Source organism: Motacilla alba, chromosome 7, assembly GCF_015832195.1.
Source record: "Motacilla alba alba isolate MOTALB_02 chromosome 7, Motacilla_alba_V1.0_pri, whole genome shotgun sequence".
In the NCBI taxonomy this organism is placed as follows: domain Eukaryota; kingdom Metazoa; phylum Chordata; class Aves; order Passeriformes; family Motacillidae; genus Motacilla; species Motacilla alba.
This window is the reverse complement of record NC_052022.1, coordinates 16,281,137-16,305,204: the sequence shown is the minus strand read 5'-3', so window position 1 is coordinate 16,305,204 and position 24,068 is coordinate 16,281,137. Positions and strand designations below refer to the sequence as shown.

The 24,068-nt window shown below is 39.9% G+C and overlaps 1 protein-coding gene across 2 annotated transcripts in view; it reads left to right on the top strand.

Annotated features, from left to right (window-relative positions):
- Positions 1-1,441: 1,441 nt before the first annotated feature.
- Positions 1,442-24,068, top strand: part of LY75 (lymphocyte antigen 75) — a 44,058-nt gene continuing 21,431 nt past the window's right edge. The window contains exons 1-17 of one of the 2 annotated variants that reach the window (XM_038141790.1): positions 1,442-1,611; positions 3,792-4,166; positions 5,048-5,221; positions 5,458-5,622; positions 6,218-6,328; positions 7,977-8,117; positions 9,641-9,829; positions 10,511-10,668; positions 11,515-11,625; positions 12,844-12,932; positions 13,267-13,439; positions 13,616-13,812; positions 15,125-15,267; positions 20,825-20,906; positions 21,476-21,547; positions 22,944-23,067; positions 23,887-23,922. In XM_038141790.1, coding sequence (XP_037997718.1) covers positions 1,518-1,611; positions 3,792-4,166; positions 5,048-5,221; positions 5,458-5,622; positions 6,218-6,328; positions 7,977-8,117; positions 9,641-9,829; positions 10,511-10,668; positions 11,515-11,625; positions 12,844-12,932; positions 13,267-13,439; positions 13,616-13,812; positions 15,125-15,267; positions 20,825-20,906; positions 21,476-21,547; positions 22,944-23,067; positions 23,887-23,922 — 2,434 coding nt within the window. In that variant the 5' untranslated portion in view covers positions 1,442-1,517. Of the gene's footprint in view, positions 1,612-1,646; positions 2,517-3,791; positions 4,167-5,047; positions 5,222-5,457; positions 5,623-6,217; positions 6,329-7,976; positions 8,118-9,640; positions 9,830-10,510; positions 10,669-11,514; positions 11,626-12,843; positions 12,933-13,266; positions 13,440-13,615; positions 13,813-15,124; positions 15,268-20,824; positions 20,907-21,475; positions 21,548-22,943; positions 23,068-23,886; positions 23,923-24,068 lie in introns of those variants that run through there. The other variant, XM_038141791.1, reaches the window with a different exon arrangement.

Sequence of the window (24,068 nt, the reverse complement as noted above, 5' to 3'; positions counted from 1 at the left end):
GGGAATGCAGACTTCACACCTGCTTCTTGTTTTATTTAAAAAGAGCCACGCTATCCCACCACAAATTTAATTTTAGTTTCAATAGCTTGCTTTTGCATCAGGCTCACCAGTGGGGAATTTCTGCTTCCGATTCTCTGAGTGGAGACTTTAAAGCTTTGCTCTTCCTGAAAATGAATTATTTCTGGTAACACAGATTTGATTTTGCTACATCTACAGACTCCTCTCTTCCTGGACCTGGCTTCTGATTTTTCAAATAGTTCCTGCCTTGGCAGCCGTGTGCAGTTTCCAGCAGGAGAGAACATTTGTTAACTTGCAGGTGGCTGTTTTTGTTCACTGCATTTCCACTCAATTCCCAGCCTGGCATAACTTCAAATCCTGCGTCCCCAGGAGTACACATTCCTACACGATGGGCACGCTGGAAGCATATAAAACAGACTGCACATTGCATTTCCCATCTTTATGTAAATTGAGTATTTCTTTCCATGAACAATGGCTCTTCCAAGTCTAATCAAAATGGATTTTCCTAGAAAAAATAGAGTGTTTTTTTTTTCTTGTGACTTTGCAAATAGTTTTTTTAAGCATCTGGAACTTGAGTTATACAGGCTGTCCGGGTAAGCACTAAATGACACAGCATGTAGCTATAAACTTGATTTCACTTCACATAGTTTCTATCAGTTTTCCCTTTTTTCTCTTTTCCTCCTTCAGGACAGGTGGTTTCTCGCCACGTACCTGTTTTTACTTTTGGTTTCCGTAATTTCCTGTTGCCATCCGCAAAATTTTCTCAGCAACAGTTCCTTGGCACTGGCAGCGCCATCCCCTCCTCGCCCGTGCCCGGCCAGGACAGGGCAGACGATTGCGACTTCGCAGCCCCTGCCTCGGCGGTGGCACCTGGCCCCGCGGCCAGAGGGGACCGAGGATCGCAGCGTGATGTGCATTATTTGTACCATTTCAAATATTTTATTTCCGTGTGTTTGTTAATTTTAGGTTATTCTATTCACCTTTTGCCTTTTCTTCACTTGTAGCAGTTACGCGTTCCCCCTTTTCCCCAACTGAGCTTCTAAGTTGTTTTTGGGGTTTTTTTAATTTATTTTAACTTTTATGACCATCAGACAATTCCATTTGCTTTTCCAGTCTTTCTTCGGGTTTTCCACCTTGGTTTTTTGTTGTGGTTTTTTTTGGTTTTGTTTGTTTGTTTGTTTGTGTGGTTTGTTGTTTGTTTTTTTTTGGTTGGTTGGGGTTTTTTTTAATTCCTTTCTTTTTTTCCCCGTTTACTTTTCCTCCTTTTTCTCTTCCTCCCCGCCTTTTCCCTTCATGGTCCCTCTCACATTCTCGCTCGCGGCTCCCCAGCCGCGCTCGGCCCGGGCCGGCCCCGCCTCGCCCCCACCTCGGGGGCCGCTTTCCTCCTGGCAACAAGTGACGCGCGGGGGGCGGCCAATGGGCGGCGCGGCGGGCGCGGCGCGGGGCACGGCGAGCCCGGCAGCGCGGCCGCTCCGCGCAGCCTGCGCGCCGCGGGGACGATGGCGGGCGCCCGGCGCTGCGTGCGCGCCTGCGGCCTCGGCCTCGGCCTCGTCTGGCTGCTGCTGTGCTGCGCGGCCCGCCGCGACCCCGCAGGTAAGCCGGGCGCCCGCCGGGCGAAGCGGGAGGCGGGGCGCGGGTGCGCTGCGGGCGCGGAGGGTCCTTGAGCGCCCCGACGGGCGCCTGGGCGGGTCAGGGGGCGGTGTGACGGGCCTTCCGCTCCTTCGGCCCCTTCGGGCGCTGCGCTCGGTGGCAAAGTCCGACTGCGTGGAAACAACCTGGGAAACTTAGAAGGAGAAGCGAAGAAGGCAGGAAAAAGTCCCGGACCTCCCTCTCGGACCGTGCGCTTGGCCTGAGGCGTCGCGAAAGCCGCCGGCGGCCTGGCTGCCACGTTCCCGGTGCCCGCGGAGCCGGGGCCGGGCCGCGGCCTTTGGCCTGACAGCTCGGGGACAGGGGGTGCCCGAGCCCGGGCAGCTCCCGGCAGCGCGCTCCGCCGCCGCTGTTATCGGCCGCTGTGTGCGCAGTGAGACAGAGGAGGAGGCTCGCCTTACCCGACAGGAAGCAGGTGGAAAAGTTTCACGTTGAGCAAGTTCTTGTAAACCGAAGCCGCTAGCCTACTCAGAGCTTCTGGGAAACGAGCTGAGCTCTTCGCTAAGTTGCACCTCACGTAATTTTTTGTATTCTGTGACAGTAACAGGCTCAGGTTGGCAGCTGAAGATGTCACTAAAACTTCATGGCAGAGCATTGAACTGGAGTAATTATTAATAAATTGCTGCCAGAGAGATTTGGTGAGACAGCATCAGCAGTTTTTCCAAGGAAATTTTAAAAAGTGATTTTCCACTTGGCATCAGCATGAGGGTTATGTAGGAAGAAGTGAAAGAAGATGTGAGAAGAGGCTACAAGGTTGTTAAAAGAAATAAAAAAAGAGGAAGAAAGTCGTAAGGGAGGAATAAAAAGCAAAAGCAAATAAAGCACGGGGTTAAAGGATACCACGAAAGCAGGTTCGGTTGTTAAAATGTCTTTGTAGGATGAAAGGGACAGTTGGTTGAAGTTGGTGTGCTCCTTAAAAAAATTCACTGTAGTAGGTGGGTGACTTGCAGATTCTTCTTTACAGTGTGATCAGCTAGGTGCTATTTAAATACTGTTTGGCACTTACACAGTGGAAAATTCATGGGTATACTGGGAAGTAGTGGTAAAATTCACTGCATTAACATCACTGAATATTTTCCTTCCTGTTCAGCCAAACCTATTAGTAAGTCATAACAGAAAAACGCAGTAGGAATGTGATTGACAGTGCATTACTATTAAATACAAAATACTACTCAGCAGATTCCTTATTTAAGCAGCAGAATAATAGCCTTGTGGGTCTGGTACAGCCACGGTCCATTTCAGCCTGATTAGTGAAAGTTCTGTGCTTTGGAGCCATCTTTATTGTGGCATAGGAATAGTTTTAGGGCATTTTTTCATGGTCTGCCTAAACCTACTGCTGCTTGTAAGAAGTGTTCTTATACTGACAGAGGTGTTAGCTTTTCTTAGGGTGAGCCATGTACTTTTAAAATGGTACACTGTGCTTTCTCAACTTTAATTTTTCTCTTTAATCACAAACTACGCCAGAACAGAAAATGAAACTCATCACAACTGAAAATGAAACTAGGGTCCCCATATAGTTCTAAAAATTATACTCCTAATCTGTTGTGTGCTGTCTTTGGTGGGATACTTATTTTAAAACTTTCTCCTCAAAGCAGTGCTGGTTAACTTTGTAATACTGCACCTTCATCCACAGACTGCTTCAAATGTAAACCTCTCTTGCTGTGTATCATACAGGATACACAGTTTAGAAAAAAGTGCTTAGTAAGTGAATATTGTTATTAATTATATTTTATGGTGTCTGTTGTGTGTGTTACTGTGTTTGCAGATATGCAGGAAAACAAGATTCTTTACCCAGTAAGCTTGCAAATTAATCAGGGGCTGATGCAATCAGTATATGTTAAATGTAGAGGAAGAATTCTTATTACTGGAATTGGACTTAGAAGTCTCATTTTGTCTCTCTTCATTTTATAAAGACTTGGAAAGAGGTCTTTTTCTAAAGAAGTTAAGACTCACTAAAGAGCAGGAAAATTCACTGAATGTGGCTTCTGCAAAAGAGGAGGTTTTACATACTAACAGGAGTTGTGATACTTCTCTGAAAGCATTTCTCAGAATGTGATTACCCTTTTAAAAATGAGCTTCCTCTGAAAAAGATACTGAATCATAGTCATATGTTTGTTCTTCTACAGGCAATGAAGCTTTTACCATTCGCCATGACAAACAGAACAAGTGCATGCAAGTTAAAAACTCGCTGATAGTCATAGATGACTGCAGGGACACGAGTGAAGCTTTATGGAAATGGGTATCCCAGAATCGCCTCTTTCACCTGGGGTCCAAGCAGTGCCTGGGACTTGATATATTCACCAAATCAGTGTCTCGCCTGAAAATGGTTGATTGTAACTCAGAATTAATGCTGTGGTGGCGATGTGCTGATGCTTCTATCGTTGGTGCATCTCAGTACAAAGTAACTATCAAGAATAACTATGTGACTGCAAGCATAAATGCAACAGACCAGTGGAAAAACAACAATTCCTCCAGTGATATATGTCGATATCCCTACCATGGTAAGTAAGTTTGCACTTTGAAGATTTTCTTATTTGTGAAGGGCTTTTTGAGTGTGTCTTTGCCAGTAAGTTCCTAGAATTAGTCACGTGAAATGATTGTCAGTAAAGCAATAAAATGTTGTGCTGTAGAGAGAAACTTCAAAGGTTTTAGTTAAAAATAACAGTACAACTGCAGAAGTTGTGTTTCTGAGTGGCTTTCTGAGCAGGTTTAAATCCCCCTGCCCCATGTTTCAGTGCAAGCCTATTTAATTATGAAACACTAACCACCTTCTGTCAGAACTGACACTGTCCTCCTCACCGTGATGGGAATTTTCCTGTTAGCAGGGTTTGAGGATGTTTTCTTTGCTGGTAGGCTGCACAGTCAAATACAGAGCCTGCTGCCAGCTCACAGTCTGCTGGATTGTGAGCTTTGGTGTGGTAGTGTGTGCACTTGCCATGGAAGCCAGTCTTGTCTGAAATCTCATGCTTGCTGGAAGAAGTGGTGAAAATGTGCTTTACCTTTTCCTTCTTCTGTATGTGTTGTTTGTTAAGAGTCCTTGTTCTGTGGGACTCTGCAAAGCACCCAGCTTTCAATAGGACAATGAATTTTCCGGAACTTACCAGGATGGGGGAGACAAGTTTCTGCTGTTTCTCAGAAGAAAATGTACAGAAAAATATTTCTCAGTGTATTTTGTTTTTCAGTTCGGGCATTGCTGTATATTATCTGTAACAAGAAGATATGGTATTTGAAGACCACAAGTGTGATTTGCATACATTTATGTTAACTGTGTCTGCACAAGCAGTGGCACTGATTTGCAGTACTTTCCATGTCTAGCAAGGGGAATGTATTTACTTCTTTATTTTACTCTTTTTTCTTTCTTTTTTTTTTTTTTTTCCTGCAGAAGTTTATACCAAAGATGGCAACTCTTATGGTAAACCCTGTGAGTTCCCCTTCCTGTATAACAAGGTGTGGTATCATGACTGCATTCAGGATGAAACTCACACGGGCGGGAAATGGTGCGCCACTTCTGAAGATTATTCTCGTGATGGAAAATGGGGGATCTGCTTACAGCCAGGCACGTTGGGTTTCTAAATAGACATCCTAAAAGCATTTTGTCACTTCTCTGATGTACGGCTCCACCTTTGTGTGGCTGTTAAGCTGTGTAAAAGCTTTTCTGTTGCAGCGTTGGCTTAAACTGCAAGTATTAGTGGTGACCAATATACAAACTAATAGACCCTACGTTTCTTTTGAAACTTTCATAATGTTTCTGTATAGTTGTAGTTACAACTACCTTCTGCTTCTTTTAAACAGAGGATGGTTGTCATGATAGCTGGGAACATGATCCAGAGTCTGAAAATTGCTACCAGTTTAATACACAGTCTGCTCTTTCTTGGAAGGAAGCTTATATTTCATGTCAAAGGCAAGGAGGAGACTTACTTAGCATCCAAAATGCATCTGAATTAAGTTACATACAAGGTAGGTGTAATTATTCACATATGAATACTGGGAAATCTTAATAAAGTGGAGGCAGCACTTTAGTTTCTGTCCTAAATCTCTGGGTCAAAAGTTGATTGTACTTTAAATATTTTGGCTTTCATTTCTGTATCAAAACTAAGGTACTAATCTCATTTTAGGGAGTTATTTAAATTTGTCTGTATGATTTCATTATAGCAGTTAGATGTTGTTCATATCGTTAATGAGGAATATCCCCAAAATCTTAAGTACAGGCCAGAGTGGCAGTTGGTGTTTTAGCAACATGTTACTCTCTTGCTGTGAAATTGTCCTGATGTTCAGTCTTGACTTGGAGACATTATCCAAGTGCCTTTGAGACTATAAAACCACAGGAGAAACGCCTGAAGACCCTGAGAGGGAATGATTGTGCTTGTGTGTAATTCCTCCTCAGTTCAAGAAAGTTTGCATGTCCAATTATATTTGCAATCTTTCTTTCCTGGAATGCATGCCATTTCAGAATGCATTTTCAATTTAAAGGAGACCCATTTTCAATTTAAAGGAGACCAATAAAGGATGAGCATTTTATACTAATTGTTTTCTTCAAAAAAAATATCTCTAGGCAAGGATGACATTGCTGAGACCTTTTGGATTGGCTTAAATCAACTGGATGTTTCTGGTGGGTGGCAGTGGTCAGATCACAAGCCTTTGAATTTTCTCAACTGGCATCCAGGTACTGATATTTCTGGTGGTATTGACAATATTCTCAACAGTAACTAGTGTTACTTTTTTTCCATCTCATTCCACTTTCAGAAGCATCTTTTCCTCCTAGCCAGCAAATCTTTCTGTTCTCATTTTATATTTACAGCTGATTAGGTTAATAAATCTCTAAAAAGGTAAAACTTTAACAGTATTTTTGAAGTCCATTTTAGTAAAGTATCCACAGCTTTCCTAGCTGCTAAATTTCTCCTCCCACTGACAGAATGACACTGATTTCCCTCAGATGTTCTGATTGTGTTTGTGCAAGGACTGATGTTACTTAGAAGCTTAACTTGGGTTTTTAAACTTCAAGGTTGCCTAAATTTCAAGGTGTAGATGAAAGAGTATAAAACCCTTGAAAAACCTTTTTTAATTACTCCAGAGATGCTGGTAAGATTAGTGAGACTATTTGGAATTTCCAGGATGAATTTTTAATGTTCTCACAAATATTTTCTGAATCTATATGTATATGAGAATCCCAGAGTATAGTCATCAGGAATATTGAAGTTAATGTTGTTCTGTCATTCAAGCTGAATTTGAGCTTTTTTTAAGTGGAATTCTCTTTTTTTCTTTAGTTGCTAGAATAGTGCTGCAAGTGGAATTCTGTGAAAAGTTGAGAAGTGGTTTCTGTTACTTCTTTGATAACTTTGCTAAGAAATTTCTGTGGGATTTTCCAAATGTGCTCCATCTTTTGGAAAGGTTAAGAGCTTTGCTGCTTGTACTATTGACTGCACCTTCTTCTGGAACTGTGACCATTCTGTAGGACTGTAATGCACAGCTAGAGGCCAGATTATCCTGAGATACAGTGGCATAACTTAGTCTGCAGTCATGCAGACATATTCACCCCTCTTGTGAAAGTACTTACTGGTGCCTTACAGAAATTTTGATACCTGCAAGTTGAGCCCATTGCTTTTCCTTTCACTTTACCCAACTGAAAAGACCCTGTCCCTGTCCCACCGTTCTCTTTCGTGGAGAACTGAGATTTATCCTGAGCCTTTGTTCTGTGAGCCTGAACTAAGCCAGTACAGGCGGAGCTGAGGGGCTCTGTGTAGGTCACAGCTTAAGTTTGCATTGAGGCTGAAAGAAAAAGAAAGTCAAAAAGTTCCATTGGAAAGGGGCTGCAAGGGAAGCTGAAGACTGCAAAAAAGGAGTTATTTTCTGTGCTCTTTCAAATCTGGGGCCTTGTCTAAGGTTTCTGTTACGGTGAAAGTTATCGTTAGCATTGAGAGAAAGTCAGAACTGTGTTTGGAGGGAGGGTGGAATGGGACTGCCAAAGGAAACTGAGGGCTACGAAAATGGCTCTCCCCTGAGATATTTCTAGTCTGGGAAAGTGCTCAGCCAAGGGTTTCTTGTATTGTAAATAGAACATTCCTCCTGGTTCTATGATTAAACATTGGAAAAGAAGTCAAGATTCCTTGATTCTGAAACTTTCTCTCTTAGAAAAAGCATTCTGTGGGACCTGTGCTAGGACAGCTGCCCTCAGCTGATGCAAATTATGTTCTTCAAATACAAGGTGCCATACTATCCAGAGTGTTATTCTTGTATTGAACACCAGTAGTGAAAAGAAGTCACTGCCTTACTGTGTGATAACTTGTGCTGTTTTTATTTGTTCCTGTCTACAGATATGCAGAGTTCATCCCCCCTGGATGGGACAAGTTGTGTGATGATGAATGCTGCTTCAGGTCAGTGGCAGAGTAACCACTGTGGGACTCAGCTTCCATATGCTTGCAAGAAGTCACTCAATGAAGTTTCAAGCGTTCCAGGTAGGACAGTTTGCATTTTTGAGTTTTGTATGTTAATGCGAGTATAATGTTCACTTATGGAGTCATTCTTTTCCCTCCAAGCCTTTTCAGGCATCTCTGCCAAAACATTTTCACAACAGCTTTGGTTTTTTAGCAGAGCAGAAGCAAACTCTGTTTCTTCAGTGTCAAGATGATGCATCACAAACAGTTTTCATTTTTTGCAGCTTTCTCATTCACACATAAAGCATTTTGCAGCAGTCCTGCCCTTTTCATCACATTTTCCTCCATGGCTTGTGCCTTCTTTCATGTATTACTGGAAGTCTGGAGCTGGCAGTTGCATCCCAAACCTTTCCACCTTTGCTTTAAGCCTATTTCTCTCGCTCTTGGTGTGTATTGACATAGAGTGGGACTCACCTGGGTCTTGGATCAAACTCTGTTGAATTCAAATAGAAGTAGTCAGGTGACCTTTCTGTCCTCTGAATCCAGGCCAAGCACTGAAAATCAGAGTGCAAGAGTTGGTAGTTTGCTGTGTGTGTAATCTTTACTGGACCCCTAACAGCTCATACAAGATAATAATTCCTTTATCTCAAGCTACACACACACACAGAGGCCTTGAGTGTTTACAGTGACATATAACTGCTTCCATGCTTTTGGCCACTTATCTACACCTGAATGTCCAACCCTTCCCATGCCCATGACCTCTTCTATGCGTGCTTTTGCCTTACCCCGTTCCCAGGGCTCTCCTGCAAAAACTTTTCATAAAAGGTAATTGTCCTTGAATGACAGGGTGGTCTAGAGGAGAAGGGGTGTGCAGTGTCTCTGGCTAAGGCATGTTCTCTCTAGCTTCCACAGAGAGGTGTGTGCATTTGAAGAAGAGATAGTAATCACTTTAAATTTAACTGAACTGGTTCAAATTTTGCAGTGATACTCTGAAAGCTAGTTGTCAGTCAACAATTCTTGTCTGTTCTCTGGCTCCTCAGTGGGATATGTAGAGTTATTACCAGTGTGATAACCGTTTAGTGTTTTATTCATTAAAAACAAAATTCCTGTGGTTGGGGTATTTTATAGTGTGTTTTGAACCAGAAAGGCTATTAGTATATACATTTTTCTTGAGAAGAAAAAAAAATATTTAAAACTAGGCATTTGTTGAGTTGTGTGTTTCTTACCTGCAGTGAATCAACTTGATTTGTCTTCAGTTGCTTTTCAAAGTTGCTTTTCTTGCTTACAGTTACTTTTGAACCTTTCACTTACGCTAAGACCAGTTAATTTACATTACCATACATTACCATTAATGTAATGCACTCCTGTCTTTTGCTTCCACTCCCACTAACTTCTTTCTCCTTCAATCTACTCCATGGCCCCAAAATATTATGAGTTCTCCTAATGCTGCATTGAAGCCTATTTGTTTGACTAAGCTGTGACCCTTTCTTTCATGAGCCCTGAAGGGATGTGAACACGTGCTGATTGCTGCCTTCTGGCTATTTTCAAGGTGCTGCTGACTTTAAAGCCAACCCCTTGCACTATTCATTTCTCTTCATTATTAGAGTTTTGGACGCACTTGGATACACGCTGTGATCCGGGCTGGCTCCCCCACGATGGCTTTTGCTACATGCTGATAAACAAGCAGGCACCTTGGAGTTCAGCAGAGGAGTTGTGCAAAGCAAATAAGAGTAACCTCATCAGCATTCACTCATTAGCAGATGTTGAACTGGTTGTTACAAAGCTTCATAATGGTGAGTTGGGGTAGTTGTGAAGGTCAAATGCCAAGTGCTGCACACCATAAATTACAAACTGCTTTCCATGTTCTAGCATGCGGTTGTCATAACCTCTAGCTTTTGAATGTGGATTTTAATGCTGAGCTTGTACTCAGACTAGTGTTGAATGTTGCTGTGCAGATCCAGACCTCCTGTGTGAGGACTTGTTCTGATTCAGTCTATTAATTAATTTATTTACTTATTTATTTACTGAGCTAAGCTGCTTCTAGTTTTGTAATACTTGGTGCTTAATTTGCTCATTCAAAGAGAATAGTAGATAGTTGGGTCAATATTTTGACTGCTGAGTCACTGAACTAATAAATAGTATCAGTAGTGTTTGATGTCATGTCTTTGTATACACTCTAAATTTGGTTGAGGTTTTTATGCTTTTTTGCTTTTTTGTGTGTTCGTTATTTCTGGTTTTTTGTGGTTGGGTTTTTTTCCTGTTTGTTCCTTCTCTGTTAAGCTTACTTATGGTCATGTGAGTATGAGTTAAGAAACAAGATAACAAACATACGGTCTTTTCTCACTGTAAGAAAAATAATATCGCTATACTGCTGCACAGTATGATAAAAAATTTAATTTTGCTAGTAAAATTGCTTTCCTGTTAGTTTGAATATTATAGTGAAACAACAGTGTTGTCCTAATTCTAAATTACAGATGCTGAAGAGGAAATGTGGATGGGTCTCAAGAATGACGATGTGCCAACGTTGTTCAAGTGGTCAGATCACTCACCTGTGGTTTTCACCTACTGGGATCAGAATGAACCAAAAGTTCCCTTTAACAGCACTCCTAACTGTGTGTCATATTCAGGCAAGGTAGGAATACAGTGCTGAGTTTGGTTTTTGGTTGGTATTTTTTTCATCCTAATAGAGGCAACGCTGGTGTGTGTTAAAGTCAAGGAGGGGGATAAAGCAGATAGCTGATCTTATTTCTGGAATAATCTTTAGAATACATTTTTCTACAAGCAAATTTCTTAGAATTATTTAGCTGGAGCTTCGTAGCTATGTACTGCAAAGAATGGAAGAAATGACTCCTAGCTCTGAGACTAACACATTGTTGCCCAGGCAGTTGGCCTCATCACTCTGTATTTTGGGTTACTGTACTCTTGCATGTCTCTAGCAGAAAGGTAGGAAGGGAGGGATATCTGGGTTCAGTCATCTCCCAGACCAATTTTGGTCACTCAGTCTGGGGATGGAATGTTCTTAAAAGGGTGTTAGTGAAGGAAGGAGGTCACTAAGAGTGGGACACAGGCTGTATCCCATCCTGCAGATTCATTAGAAAAGTGGAGCATGCATTTGCCTGCTGTGTCAGCAGCCTGGCATTGGAGTTTGTGCTCAGCTCATCTGAGCTGTCTCTGAGCTACTTCCACATTAAGCTGAATGCACCTCCTGCACCCATTCACTTCCTGATCGAAGAGAGTTGGCACCACCCTGACCTTTTCTTTCCTTTCTGGATGTGATCCAGAATCCTCCCATCTCCATGAGTGTCAGTTTTCTCTCTCCCTTCCAAACATGTACCTGTTACATATAATCCAGGGCATCCCACCCAATATCTCTACTGGAGGCATTTTGGCCTTCTCACAATGGAAACAGCCCCTGCAAACACAGAAATTCAAGGATTGTTAGAATTTAAAATACTTCTTTTTCCTTTCATTCTTACAGCTGGGACAGTGGAGGGTCAAATCCTGTGAAGAAAAATTGAAATATGTTTGCAAGAAAAAAGGAGAGATTTTGAATGAAACAAAATCAGATAAAAGTTGTTCATTGGAAGAGGTAATAGGAAACCTCTATTTCTTGTCATTTAGCTCTGAAACCTGCTTGAAATCACTTACTTCCTCTACTTCCATTTCTTTCTTGTCTGTTCAATAAAGTCTGTGAAACATTTTATCTGAAAAAGGATATTTATATAGCATAAAGAAAATTTCACATTCTCTTAAGCAGGCTCCGGATGTATTATCAGTCTGTTTATTAATGAAAGTATTATGAGCTTGGACCCAGGAGAGGATGTGTTTTATTTATTTATTTAAAAGAAATTTATTTTATTAGAAATTTTATTGATAACACCATTTGTTCTGTTGTTTTTGCTCAAATTATGTTTTAAAATTTAGGATAGGCACTTTGCAACGTAAAGATATGCAGAGATTGTTAACTAGGATTATATTTGTTGCACTTCACTGGCTCTCATTTTTGTTCTATTACTTGAATAAAGGTGGGGTCTTTTTTGGTTTTTTGTTTGATTTTTTTACAGTGAGACATCTTATGGCTTAAATAAGGCTCTTGTCTTTTGAGCTAGCCTGGGATGGTATTGCTAGCTACTTCTGAGTTACTTGGTTCCGTTTTGTGTGGCATATTGCTTGCAACAGGAAAGATGTTTACCCATTATCTTTCTTTCTACATGATCTTTTTACTCTGTCCCTTCAGAGGCTTCCAGCACATAGAGTTACAGCTTTCTGTGCTGTTCAGATACCAGTGGCATTGCTAGAGTAGAAAAGAGTTAACACGTTAATGTTTCTTGAAATTTCAGTGTAAATATAGGGAGAAATGTTTTAATAATAGAGGAATTTTGTAAGTTCACACATTTTCAGTATCAAATATTTTTCTCAGAAGTAAAGAAACACTGGTGTATGCCTTCCTGGTTTTCTTGTGTTTGAATCCTGGCGTTGGTGGAACAGCATGAAAACTCCTATTGTTTTGAATAGGACTGGGCTGTTGCCCTTGTGTTTCTTTGTAAATGCAGTAGTGGTCAGAAGACTCTGCCTAGGCAAGCTAAAACAGTGGTGTATTTTATTCCTGTGGCTGCATTATTTTTTACAACTGTGAATCCGAGAGTTGATGATAGTGGACCTTGTGTGTGACACAGTGCATTTCTTTCTTGTACATGCTGTGCCAGCTTGTGGGCACCAGCCAGTGTTGGCAATGATTTATTTTCTCCTGTAGGTAATGCCTAAATTAGGTTGTTTTGTATAAATGTGGTTTTTGTTCTCTAACCAGGGATGGGAGAGACATGGAAACTACTGTTACAGGATTGATCAAATGGAAGTTTCATTCGGAGCCCAGTGCAATCTTACAGTGATGAACAGGTAAAGCACATTTGTAATTTATGAGCAAATTCAACATCGCAATCCTGGAGATAAAATCAGAGATTAAAACTGTTTTATGATAACTAATGGTTTATAAAGAAAAAGTATAGAGAGAATTGCTTTTGCCAAGAACTAGAAATGTGTAACGATGATAAACCTACAATGTGAAACCTTTCTGGAAGTATAAGAATTCCTAGCCTGCTGACCCCATGTTGAATATGGGGCTGCCTGGATGACTGCTTGAACTGACTCATGTAATATCCCTGGTTTTTAAATTATCTCAGTCGTTTGGTATCTTTCAAATATTGACTCTAATTAATCTGTGAATTTTCAGATTTGAACAAGAATTTATTAACAGTCTAATTAGAAAGCACACGAAAGTCGAAGAAAAATACTTCTGGACCGGTTTGCAGGATGTCAGCCAGTCAGGAATATATTCCTGGGGTACAGTGAATGGGGAAACACCTGAAGCTGTGACATACACTAACTGGAATTCCATGCAACCAGGTAAATTTGAAAACTAAAACCACATAAAAATACTGTCCTTTTTACATTGAGCAAGCACTGGAGTAGCATGTTACAGAACTCCAAGCATGCAATAAAGTAGTAATTCACAATTATGTCAGGGTTTTTTTGGAAACCAGCCAATGGTTTTAATGTGGTTTTGGTGGATTTAATTTTAGAGTTTTCAGGAGGATGTGTGGCCATGTCCAGTGGAAATTCTCTTGGAAAGTGGGAAACTAAGGATTGTAAAACCACTAAAGCATTTTCTGTCTGCAAAAAATATATTGGGAAGCCCAAGGAGCCAGAAGTGCTCCCAAAGCCAACTGATCCCTGTCCTCCTGGGTGGCATAATGGATCCGGCCTTGCCTGCTACAAGGTAAAATGTTATTCCTGTTTGATGTTAATTGCTCATTACTGTCTTGGAGGAAGTGAGTGATCAGCCATTTTTTGGGCATAGCTGCTCTCGAGGGCGTTTTAGAGGTGCTCCTCACCAGGAGAGGGAATTGGTGTTGATTCAGATTGACTGCCTGTAGGTACTCTTCTGCATCATCCTCTGCCATTCCTGGAAGGTGCATTGTGCCTCTTTCTGTGGGCAGCTGACTGGGGCCACAGCACTGGCCCTGTAGTGCTGCCCTCAGGCATGCACAGACACCTGGATAGGGAAGGAAAGCACTTTGCATCACCTTCCCTTGCCCTTTTCCTTTCTGTACTCCAAAAATATAGATAGGAGAGGTAGGATTTTCTCTGATTTGAATATGGATATATAAAAACATGCAGCCTCAGTTGTATTTTACAGTTTTGAAGTGACCAGTGGAAGCAAGCAGCTGTGCTGTTTAGCTGGAATGGCTTAAACAAATTTTTTTTTAGAAATGCAGGTTTTCTCCCTTCTATTAAAAATTAAATCAAGTTAAAACTGAGGCTGTTCATTTGATTCATTATTTTTTGACTCAGTGTCTGCAATGAACTGTTTCTTGTAAACAGCTCATATTGCAAAGTGGGGAAACCCAGCTTGAATAACAAGGGTGTGGGCAAGCATCCCAGGGGATAGGTCTGTGCTGCTGTGCAGCATAGCAGCATAGCTGTCCCATAGCTGATGGACATGACAGCTGGCCCTGGCAGATTCTCCACAACTGCTGTTGACCAAATGCAGCATGTCTGTGCAGAGAGATCCAGCTGATGGGAATTGTCTTGGACAGAAACCAATGGGATCAAGTGGATGTGTTAGCTGAGGTGTATGAGCCAAACTTGCACCTCAGATGCATACAGGTTTCCAAGGGTGTGCCAAAGAACTTTCTTCGTGCACAGCGCTTAAGTGAGCCCGGTTTAAATGAACATTAGGCTTTGTAGTTCACCATAAATTTGAAAGAGCAACATCTCTTAAAACTTATAACTTGATTTGCAGTTATGGAATGAGCTGGCTGGTGGTTTCTAAAATCTTTCTGGTAAAGAAAAGCAGAGAAAGTCTGTCATGTGGAATATGTTGTGTTTGAAACAAATTTTGTCAGCTAAACTTCAGAGTCTGGTTGTTGTCAAGCAAACTGACAGAAGAAATGTTAAAAAGTCAAGTTCTTTCCCTATGGAAATACCAGTTACTAAATCTCAGGTGGCCATATTTTAGTAGAACAGGAGTGTTTTAAAAATACTGCCTCATGTGTCATTTTCTGCTCTGACATTTGGCTGTTGTGAAGTTCTTCCATAGTGAAAGAGTGCTGCGAACCAGGACCTGGGAAGAGGCAGAAAGGTTCTGTGAAGCCCTTGGAGGCCATCTGCCTAGTTTTAGCCACTCAGAAGAAATTAAGGCACTTCATTCTATCCTGAGAAAAATGATCAGGTAACAAACTAGTTATGTTCTAAAGTTTGATTCTGCAGTGGATCGCAAATGCTGCTGCTGACTGCAAAAGGCAAATATGAGATAGTGTGTGACACCTGTGCTTCCCACAGAACACTTAGATGTGGCATTTGAACTGCCTTGCTGGAAAATGTCACGGGAGTACAGCTTGTGCCAGTATTTCACATTGCTAGAGGCAGCACAGGAAGAGAAATTTATGTAATGGAAGATGCTCAAAGCGCAAATCTAAGTCTGTTGTTACAATAGATTATTCCTTCTCTGTGTTGAATTTTGGAAAACCTAGGTGGTAAATGTACCTACTCTTTACTGGTACATTCTTTAGAGATGAGTTATTATTCAGTTTTTCAGATACATCTCATTTTTATTCATGAAATGCTTCCTGACTAAACTGGGTGCTAACTTTTGAAAATGTGAATAATGTAGTGTCCAGCAATCTGGTTGGCACAGATCCTATTTGGCATAGCTGCACTAACACTATATGGGCATTAGAAGGGTGTGCTGAGTGTTCTGGTATCAACAGATTAAATGCTAAATAATTTATGAGTTTAAAGCTTTATTTTTAATCAAGTGAACTGTCACTGCAAAGCTTTGTTAGGCATTGGTGTGATGTCAGATCCTTGTGTAATATGGTTTTTTTGATTGACAGTCTGTTTTTTCAGAATTTTTGCCTTCTAAAACTCAAATGCTGCCAGCAATGTGATGTAAATTTTTTCATCGACAAACTAAATCAGAATTGTTGCAGAAGCTGCCAGCATACAGCACTGTGAATTAATTTTTAGACCTGATGACTGAAGAGGTGCCTTCTTGAGAAACCAGTGAACTTTTTTTAGAAGTGCACAAGTCATGAAAATTACTCAGTGTTTATGTTAATAAGAGACAAAACCAAACTTGCATGCTCTATATATAGATAGTTTAGCTTGTGTAAAAGCCACTTGTGATTCCTTTGCTAAACTGGCTGAAGTCCCACAATAAAAATCAGTGCGCAAATTATTTCTAGCTGCAGACCTTATTAGATGATTTTGCAATTACAAATTTTGTTTTAATGCACCTGATCTACTATGAAATGTGAATAGAGAAGTAACATTTTATTTTCCTACGAGTACTTGGAGCTGCTTTTCAGCTTGAAGACTGTCTGAGGTATTAATTGCATTTTCTGTTAGGAGTGTAAAGGTGGAGACTTCTGTCTTTCCAGGAAGTCAGTTTTCACATAATGCTTCTGCATTTCCCATCGTTCAGAAATTTCAAACTTAGTCTGAAAGATGATAAGTCCCAGTACTTCAATATTATTCCAGCAGAATTTAAAATGAGGGGCAGTGTGTTGAGCCTGGTAGAAATTGACTCTGCAGTTAGTGTTGCAGTAACTGCTTATATCCAATATAACTGAAAACACGGTATTTTCATCTGGGCTAACCTCTTTCTCAGCACTTCAGAACATTCTGAACTGAAATACTACATAGTTGATATTGCCTGAGGTGTTTTAAATAATGTTCGTTTCGATGACATGATGAATTGTTGAAGATAGTTATGCTTTTAAATGACTCAGAGGTGTTGATTACATAAAATATTTTGGAGGTCAGATGTCAAGGGTAGTTAATATAAAAATCAAGCTCATTTGAAATAGGAAGCCATGTGAATTATTTCACCAAGAACAAATACTTTAGCTGACTGGGAGAAATCATGCTAAGGTGATATTAGATATGATTAACTGCTGGAGTGTGCTGGCATGCAGTTTGTTCATATTCTCTGTATTTACTCAGTGCAAACTCCGACCTAAAGCATTCATTCAGTGCATTCGTTTCAGCTTGGGGAAGGAGCCACACCTCAACTCTGTTGGTTTCACGTTCTTCCCTCTTGAACAGTTCTCTGGTGACTCATTGAGAATTGCTTGTTTTTAGATGTTAGCAAGAGTCATTTTGGTTCACCAGGAAAAGGGCAGCTTGCCTAGTCCATTCTGTCCTTTACTCAGATTCCACCTTAGCGTCAAATAAGAGCCAGAATTGCTCCAGCCAAGTCAGGCTATTGCCATTGGAAAGGAAAATAAAATTTGCCTGCCAGCCTTCCCCTGTCTGGAAGAAGTAAGATGACCTCTTTTGGCTTTAAGGGACATGATGCAGGCAGAACAGATCTGGTTCAGGTACTTCCATTCTTTCTGGACTGTGTTTGTGAGCATTCTGCATCTTATAGCTGGCAGCAATGCTGGACACAGGAGGAGGAATAGCTTGGACTGGTGAGAAGCAACATTTCAGCGAGGACACCTTACTGGAAAGAAATCCAGGTTGCCTTTTATATGAGCAGCTCTGCTGCTGCAATTGATTTGAGTCTAGAAAGCCTCACAAACACTTGAGTTTGAAAGAAAAAAATCACCTTAACAGAATGACCAAAACAGCAATAAAGCTGAGTTGCAAGTCATAGTAATTGTGTTAATTCAGCTTCTCTTTTCTTCCACTCCAAAGCAGGTGATTAACAGGATGTGATTTAGTTAATGCAGTAGCCTGTTGCAGCAGGTGGCCCAATGGGCTTCATGCAGAGTTTTAGGCCAGCACTGCCTTAGATTAAATAGTGCCTTAAATTGCACCATTAAGGAGTTGGCCCAGATGTGTATTTTGCTTCCTGTCAAGAACTAAGTTGATCTACAAGCCTTAAAAACTTCACTTGGGCTCTTCATCTTGTATTGGAGCTGTTATAAAGGACTGAGAAAATAATTTTCTATTTTGGCAGTTAGAATATGATCCGAAAAATTACAGGTTTATAGTCCCTTCACAGTCTGAACTGGATTTGTTCACTTCTGCAGTATTTGACTTTTATCAATGTTTAGCTCTGTGTAAAAGAAAAACCAGCAGTATTCTGCAGGGATTGCTAGAGACTTAGGGTCTTTCGGTGTCAGTGTGGAGTCCTTTGTAAAGCACAAATTGCATGTATGTTTTAGTTTAAAACTCAGGATACTTTAGGTTTTTAGAGACAGTTCCAAGAGTGTAGCTCAAAGAATACCCTGTCACTGATAAATCCATTTTGATATCAGTTATAATTCATAATAATTCACAGGGTGAATTTTAATGCTTTGCAATGAGGAGACAGATACTTGAAGCACAAGCAAATTCCTTGCTGCAAGCTTAATTGCAATAGGGGGGGTCTTAATTTATCTTTGTCTTAAATAGTTGGTGGAATTCTTTCCTATGATAAGATGACAGTATAATTTCAGAGGGTTATCAGAAGGCTTTACTGAAGCTTAAAAGTATTGTCAAGTGTAGTGTAGCAGTTACTAAAGCACTCATGGTCATGTCTGAAAAATTCCAAAAGAAGCAAAAGAGATACATTAATGTGTAAGAGCCCAGTCAGCTGAAAACATTGTTCTCTTTGCAGGCTAGTAATTGTAAATTGGGAGATAAGCTGGAGAAATTCTTGACCTGGCACACTTCTTGTTTTTAATTTATTTACTGTATAATAGCCAAATACAAATTGAAAGAGTTTGAACAATTGCTCTAGAACCTCAGGTAGTTACTGCAAATTCTTTCAAAATGAGTGTTTCAAATTTTCTTTTTAGTAGATATTCCTATGTGGTGATCAACTGTTTAAACTGCCCTCAGTCTGTAGGTGACAATTAGGAGGGGATCTCTGCCTCTTAGTTGGAAGAACAGCCACAGAAAAATGAACTCCTAAAGGCAAATAGCCAAAAGTCACTTAGCTGTTTGACAGCTGTGAATGTTCGGCTCACAGTTTTCCCACTGCAGTGATATGGGGCATTTAGGCTCTTTAAAGGCTCCTTAGTTGTATCATTGAAAGACTAAAGATTGATCAGTATGATAAAATCACACTAGAGTGATCATACTATCTCACCAATGTCAGAAAACTATTACTGGAGTTGAGAACAAAGAACAAAAAAAGTAGGTCTGTTGATGACTGATACTTTGTTCCTAAAGGAAACTTTACCAAGTAAAGTACTGTTGCCCTTCTTGGATTTCCCATACTTAGCTCACAAACCCTTGGTTAAGCTGTTTTTTGGTGCTGCACCATTAGTATTTTCAGACTGTTCAGAATCTTTGTGGTGATGTGTGTGGAAAGCTAAAGGCAAAGCCTGATTCTGAGTCCATCCCTCCAGGTAATAAAGTAATTTTCATAAACTTTATGAGTTCTGGCTTCAAATCACAGAGTTTGTCATCACTACCTTCTGGGGAGCCTTTTACGAACTCTGACCTCTGCTGGTCAAATGTCTCTGTCCAGTTTTGAGCTTAAATTTATTTTTGAGTTGTGGTTCCCTCAGACGTGATGTTCTTTTGCTCAAATCACTTCTCTTCTTGGAGGTTTAGTCTCCTAAAATATTATAAAGAATAATTGTATCTTTTCCCTGTCTTTCTTTGGAAAGACTATACAAGAAAATCCTTAATCCTTGTTAAAAGCCTAAGCTCCAAATTTCCTCAAATGTCCTGTGTTCCTTCTCTGTATTTGGTGCATCTTGATGGGATAGTGCTCCTGATACAGTTCTGCAGGAGCCCTGTAGTTTGGCATCAATGCTTTATTGTTGCTGTCAGACCACCTTGATGAGAGTGCCTTTTCCACAGCTCTTTTGCAGTAGGTTTCATGTAGTCTGTGATTTCAGAAGAAACTCATGGTCTTTCTCCCCTCTGCTGCTTCCAGCTGATGCAGTCATTCAGAGAAGTGCCTGTTGACTTTACTGGGCAGGGAAGTGGATTGGAGTGAGTTATCATAAAGTTCAGTTTATGACCCCTGCACAAAACTGAATCTTTGAGAATTTGCTGTACAAAACTAACCTTGCAGTTGGACTACCAACTTAACTTTGTTACAGCATCTGTAGATTCATAAGCAAAGGATTATTGTAAAGATTCTTACTGCAGATTTGAGTATTTACATTGTAAATCTGTTTTTTTTCAGGTAATTTTGTATCTTCGAACATAACTGAAATTTCAGATTTAAGTGTCTGCTGCTTTTGAAAAATGAGGAAGTAAGATCTAGGAAAAACCCCAGTTCTGACTGGATTAAAATTTCTACTGCCACTTGCTCATGCAGCCATTGAAGTCAGTGGTGTTAGCTGCTGATTTATGTCTACACCTCATTTATGAGGGTTCATAATTGAAATAGGTGCATGTTTAGTGTGTTTATACCACTTACAAAATTAAAAGAAATATGCCAGTTCTTTGAGTAGAAGCTTTTTTTGTGGCTCGAGGAAGAGTGTATTTGAGCTGATGGTATTTGGGAGATAGCCCAAATTGGACAAGAGAAAGGGAACCAAACTACATAAACACTCTGTGTGTGATTCTGGAAGAAAGGAGACCATTATACCAAATGACAACTGATAAAGTGGTGATGCAGCCCACAGAGGAATTCCCTGATTTAGTTAGTTTTCTTCTGTGCAAAAGAGGTCCTAGCCCTTGTGTCTTATTTTCTCTTTGACCTGCTACAACTTGCAGGAGTAAAACCTTGGTTTTGCTGCTTTTTCCTAAATAATGCCATGCCATAGGTCAGTTTTCCTATTAAATAAGCTGAAGCATATGCTTGCATAAGATTGTATTTTGTTTATTTACAGCAATGACAGATGGGTCTGGATTGGAATGAATAAGAGGAGTCCTGATTCTTTGGGAACCTGGCAATGGAGTGATAACAAACCAGTAAGTTAACTTTTAGTCAGGAAGTGTCATGTACTGATTTGTTTCAACTAGGACTGAATTGAAAGTAAATTGATAGATATTTTAATTAAAATTTGTCAGGTCTTTCAACAGATTAATAATTCAGAAGAAGATTGTGCACTTAAGAGCTGCCATGCAAGCAGATTTCCAATTAAAAACATGTATTTAACAAGGCTAACCTGATTTCCATCTCCATTATATTAAAATAATTTCACAGAAATGTAGTAGTAATATCCAAGAACTTGTGGAGAGAACAAGGCGTCTCCATGCCACAACAGAAGGGAGGGTTTATCAGCTCATTTCCTTGTTGTCAGACTTTTCCAAAAATATCTTCCTCACTGTAATTGTTCTATTTGTCTGAAATTGTGAGTTCTTCCTCCTCCCCCCCAAAAAACAGACATGGACACTCAAAACTGAAGGAGTAACTGCTATTCAGCACATATTTTAATAGTAATAAACATAATGGGACCCAGGTTTGAATGGTTATCTCTTGGGATTGCCACAGCAGAGCGTCAGATGCTGATTCTTTCACCCTGTCACTCATCCCGTAGGTAACCAGTGTTGTTATGCCACTCGACTATCTGGAAGATGAGTATGATACAAGAGACTGTGCTGCATTAAAGGTTAGTTTCAAGGTTTTTAATAATGTGTATTTTTACTTGGAAGTACTTGGGAAAAATAATTTTTCCCGTTGTAACTGAATTTAGGTTTAGATGTTTTCTTAGTATAGTGAAAAAGCTGTGGTGCTCCTTTTATCAATCTACACCTATTACAAACTTTCCCTTAATTATTTTTTATGAGACAAGTGCTATGCTAATGATAACCTTTCATAGGACTTCTTTTGAAGCTTTTTTACTACAAAATATTTTAGGAACAATGCTGTTCTGTATTGCATAGTGCCATACTATGGATCTCTTGTATATTACATATAATTCTTAAGGATGTGTCATGGAGTCTAAAACAAAAAAGCACAGAGAGCCCTACCAGTAACTTTTAAAAAATCTATATTAGTTTTTCTTAACTGCAGAAAAAAGAAAAAATTAAGAAAAAATTTGAAACCTGAAGGGGAATGCAGTAGCCAGGACAGAGCATGTGTTTGTGTTTATTGTGTGTATTTCCTTGTTTACTTGTGGAATAGACTGTATGTTCTCTGTTGGTTTCTAATTTCAAATGTCAGACCTCAGCTTGATTCCTGATTAAGCTCTTCAATACTTAATTTAGTCTTGATGGCATGAGTTTTAAAATAGCCTTTAATTTTTCTGAAGCATCATCTGACTTTTTGCAGTACCTACCATCCCTTTTAACCTAAATAGAACCACCTCTGCTTTTAGGATTTACTGGGGGAAAGGATAATTTCGTCCCTTTCCTTCTGTTCACAGCTGTTTCCCTCGTTGGCTTCTCCTGTGTTCATGACCCCAGACTGAGAACCTGGTCAGCATTGAGCTCCTAGAATTTTAGACCAAGGAGAGCACTTTGAAGGGAATGCTGTGAACATAGTAACTTTGCTCTCCTGCCTGCTAGTTATAGACATGCTATTTCAGTAAATTCTCTTTACTGGAGAGACCAGCAAGAGTGAAGTCAGTTTCCAAGCTTGATTGTAAGAAATAATTTTAAATAAGAATTCTTGTCTCTATGTCAGTTCAGATGGTTTCTCCTTTTCAGCAGAAATGAGATTCATTTCAGGGGAACAAGTTGCAATAGATAATTTAATAATAAGCATTGATGAGAAATTTGGCACTACAAAAACCCCATGGAACATTATTTCTAGAAAAAACTTCTGAGTTGTTTGTATGTAGACTGACCTTAAGCCCTTTATGGAATTGCTTCACAGCATTAGCTGGCATGGAGAGTTATAGTTGAAGTTATAGCTGTATCTGCTATTTTATTTGCATAATATACTGTGAGACTAACAACACAGTAAAATACAATTTGACAGAGGACCCTTTTATTACAGTTTAATTTTACATTTCAAAGGCCTATGCTGTCCTAACTCAGTTCTCTGTTTCTATTTGTATGCAGACCTCACAGTTTTCACGGAGATCATTTTGGAGATTTTACTTCCATGAAGCCAGAGACCTTGAATTTTACTTCAGGCCTTTTGATTGTGAAGCTAAGCTTGAATGGGTCTGCCAGATAACAAAAGGTAAACTGCAGTTACATCCATCTGTTCGTATAAAGAGTTTAATACCATGAGTTGTAGTTATTGCCCAAAAATAGAAACTTTGCAAACAGTATTTTGTTGTTTCCATTCTGAACTGCTAAGAGGATGGTACATGAAATGTGTCACTGATGTCACATACAAACAGTTGTACACTTAGATCAGAAACTGACCCTGAGGAGGCTGCAGTATCACTGTTCTTGTATTCTTTCTAGTCCCATAAAGTAAGAAGTGGTTTCTTGTGTGGTGATATAAGCCACTGAATTGCAGCATTTGTGGACTTGACTTAATCTTTCTTAGTGATATTTTTAACTAAATCACCACAAGTATTTTGGGCATACAGTTTGCTTCAACCTTAGGTCAACTAACCTTCTTCTTGTAAAACAGGAGCTCCTCATTGTAGTGAGGAGTGGGAATACAAAATAATAGCATGGCATATCTACACAGATCCAGGTTTTTTCATGCAGTATGAAATGTTATCCAGTAGACTTTTACATTTGGGTTGTTGATTAAAAGGTGTTTTGGGATAAAACTTCCTTGTTGGGGTGAGATTCTGGTAGAAATACTTCTTTAATGCTTGAGAGATGAAAGAACCACGGATATGTAAGATGAAGGTATGTAGTACTCCCATTTCTTTTATATCATCTAATTTTAAACTATTAAACCCATGTATGATTTCATTCTCCTTTTTTTTCTCATCATGAATACTGAGAAGTATGAGTACTGACCATCAATTCTATTATTGGTGGCCACAGTCTTGTTAGAAAGTGAATTCAGTGACTTTTCCTTTTTTCTTCTGAACAGGTAGCACTCCAAAGACACCAGAGTGGTATATACCAGGTAATTTGACTTCTTTTGTATTTTTCCACTATGTTGTAGGGTTGTTTATACTCAATATCTTTTATTAGGTTTGTTACATTGCTACTGCAATGCCTGTTTCATTCCAGAAAAGGTTATGACTGATAGAATTTGATACATTTGGTTTT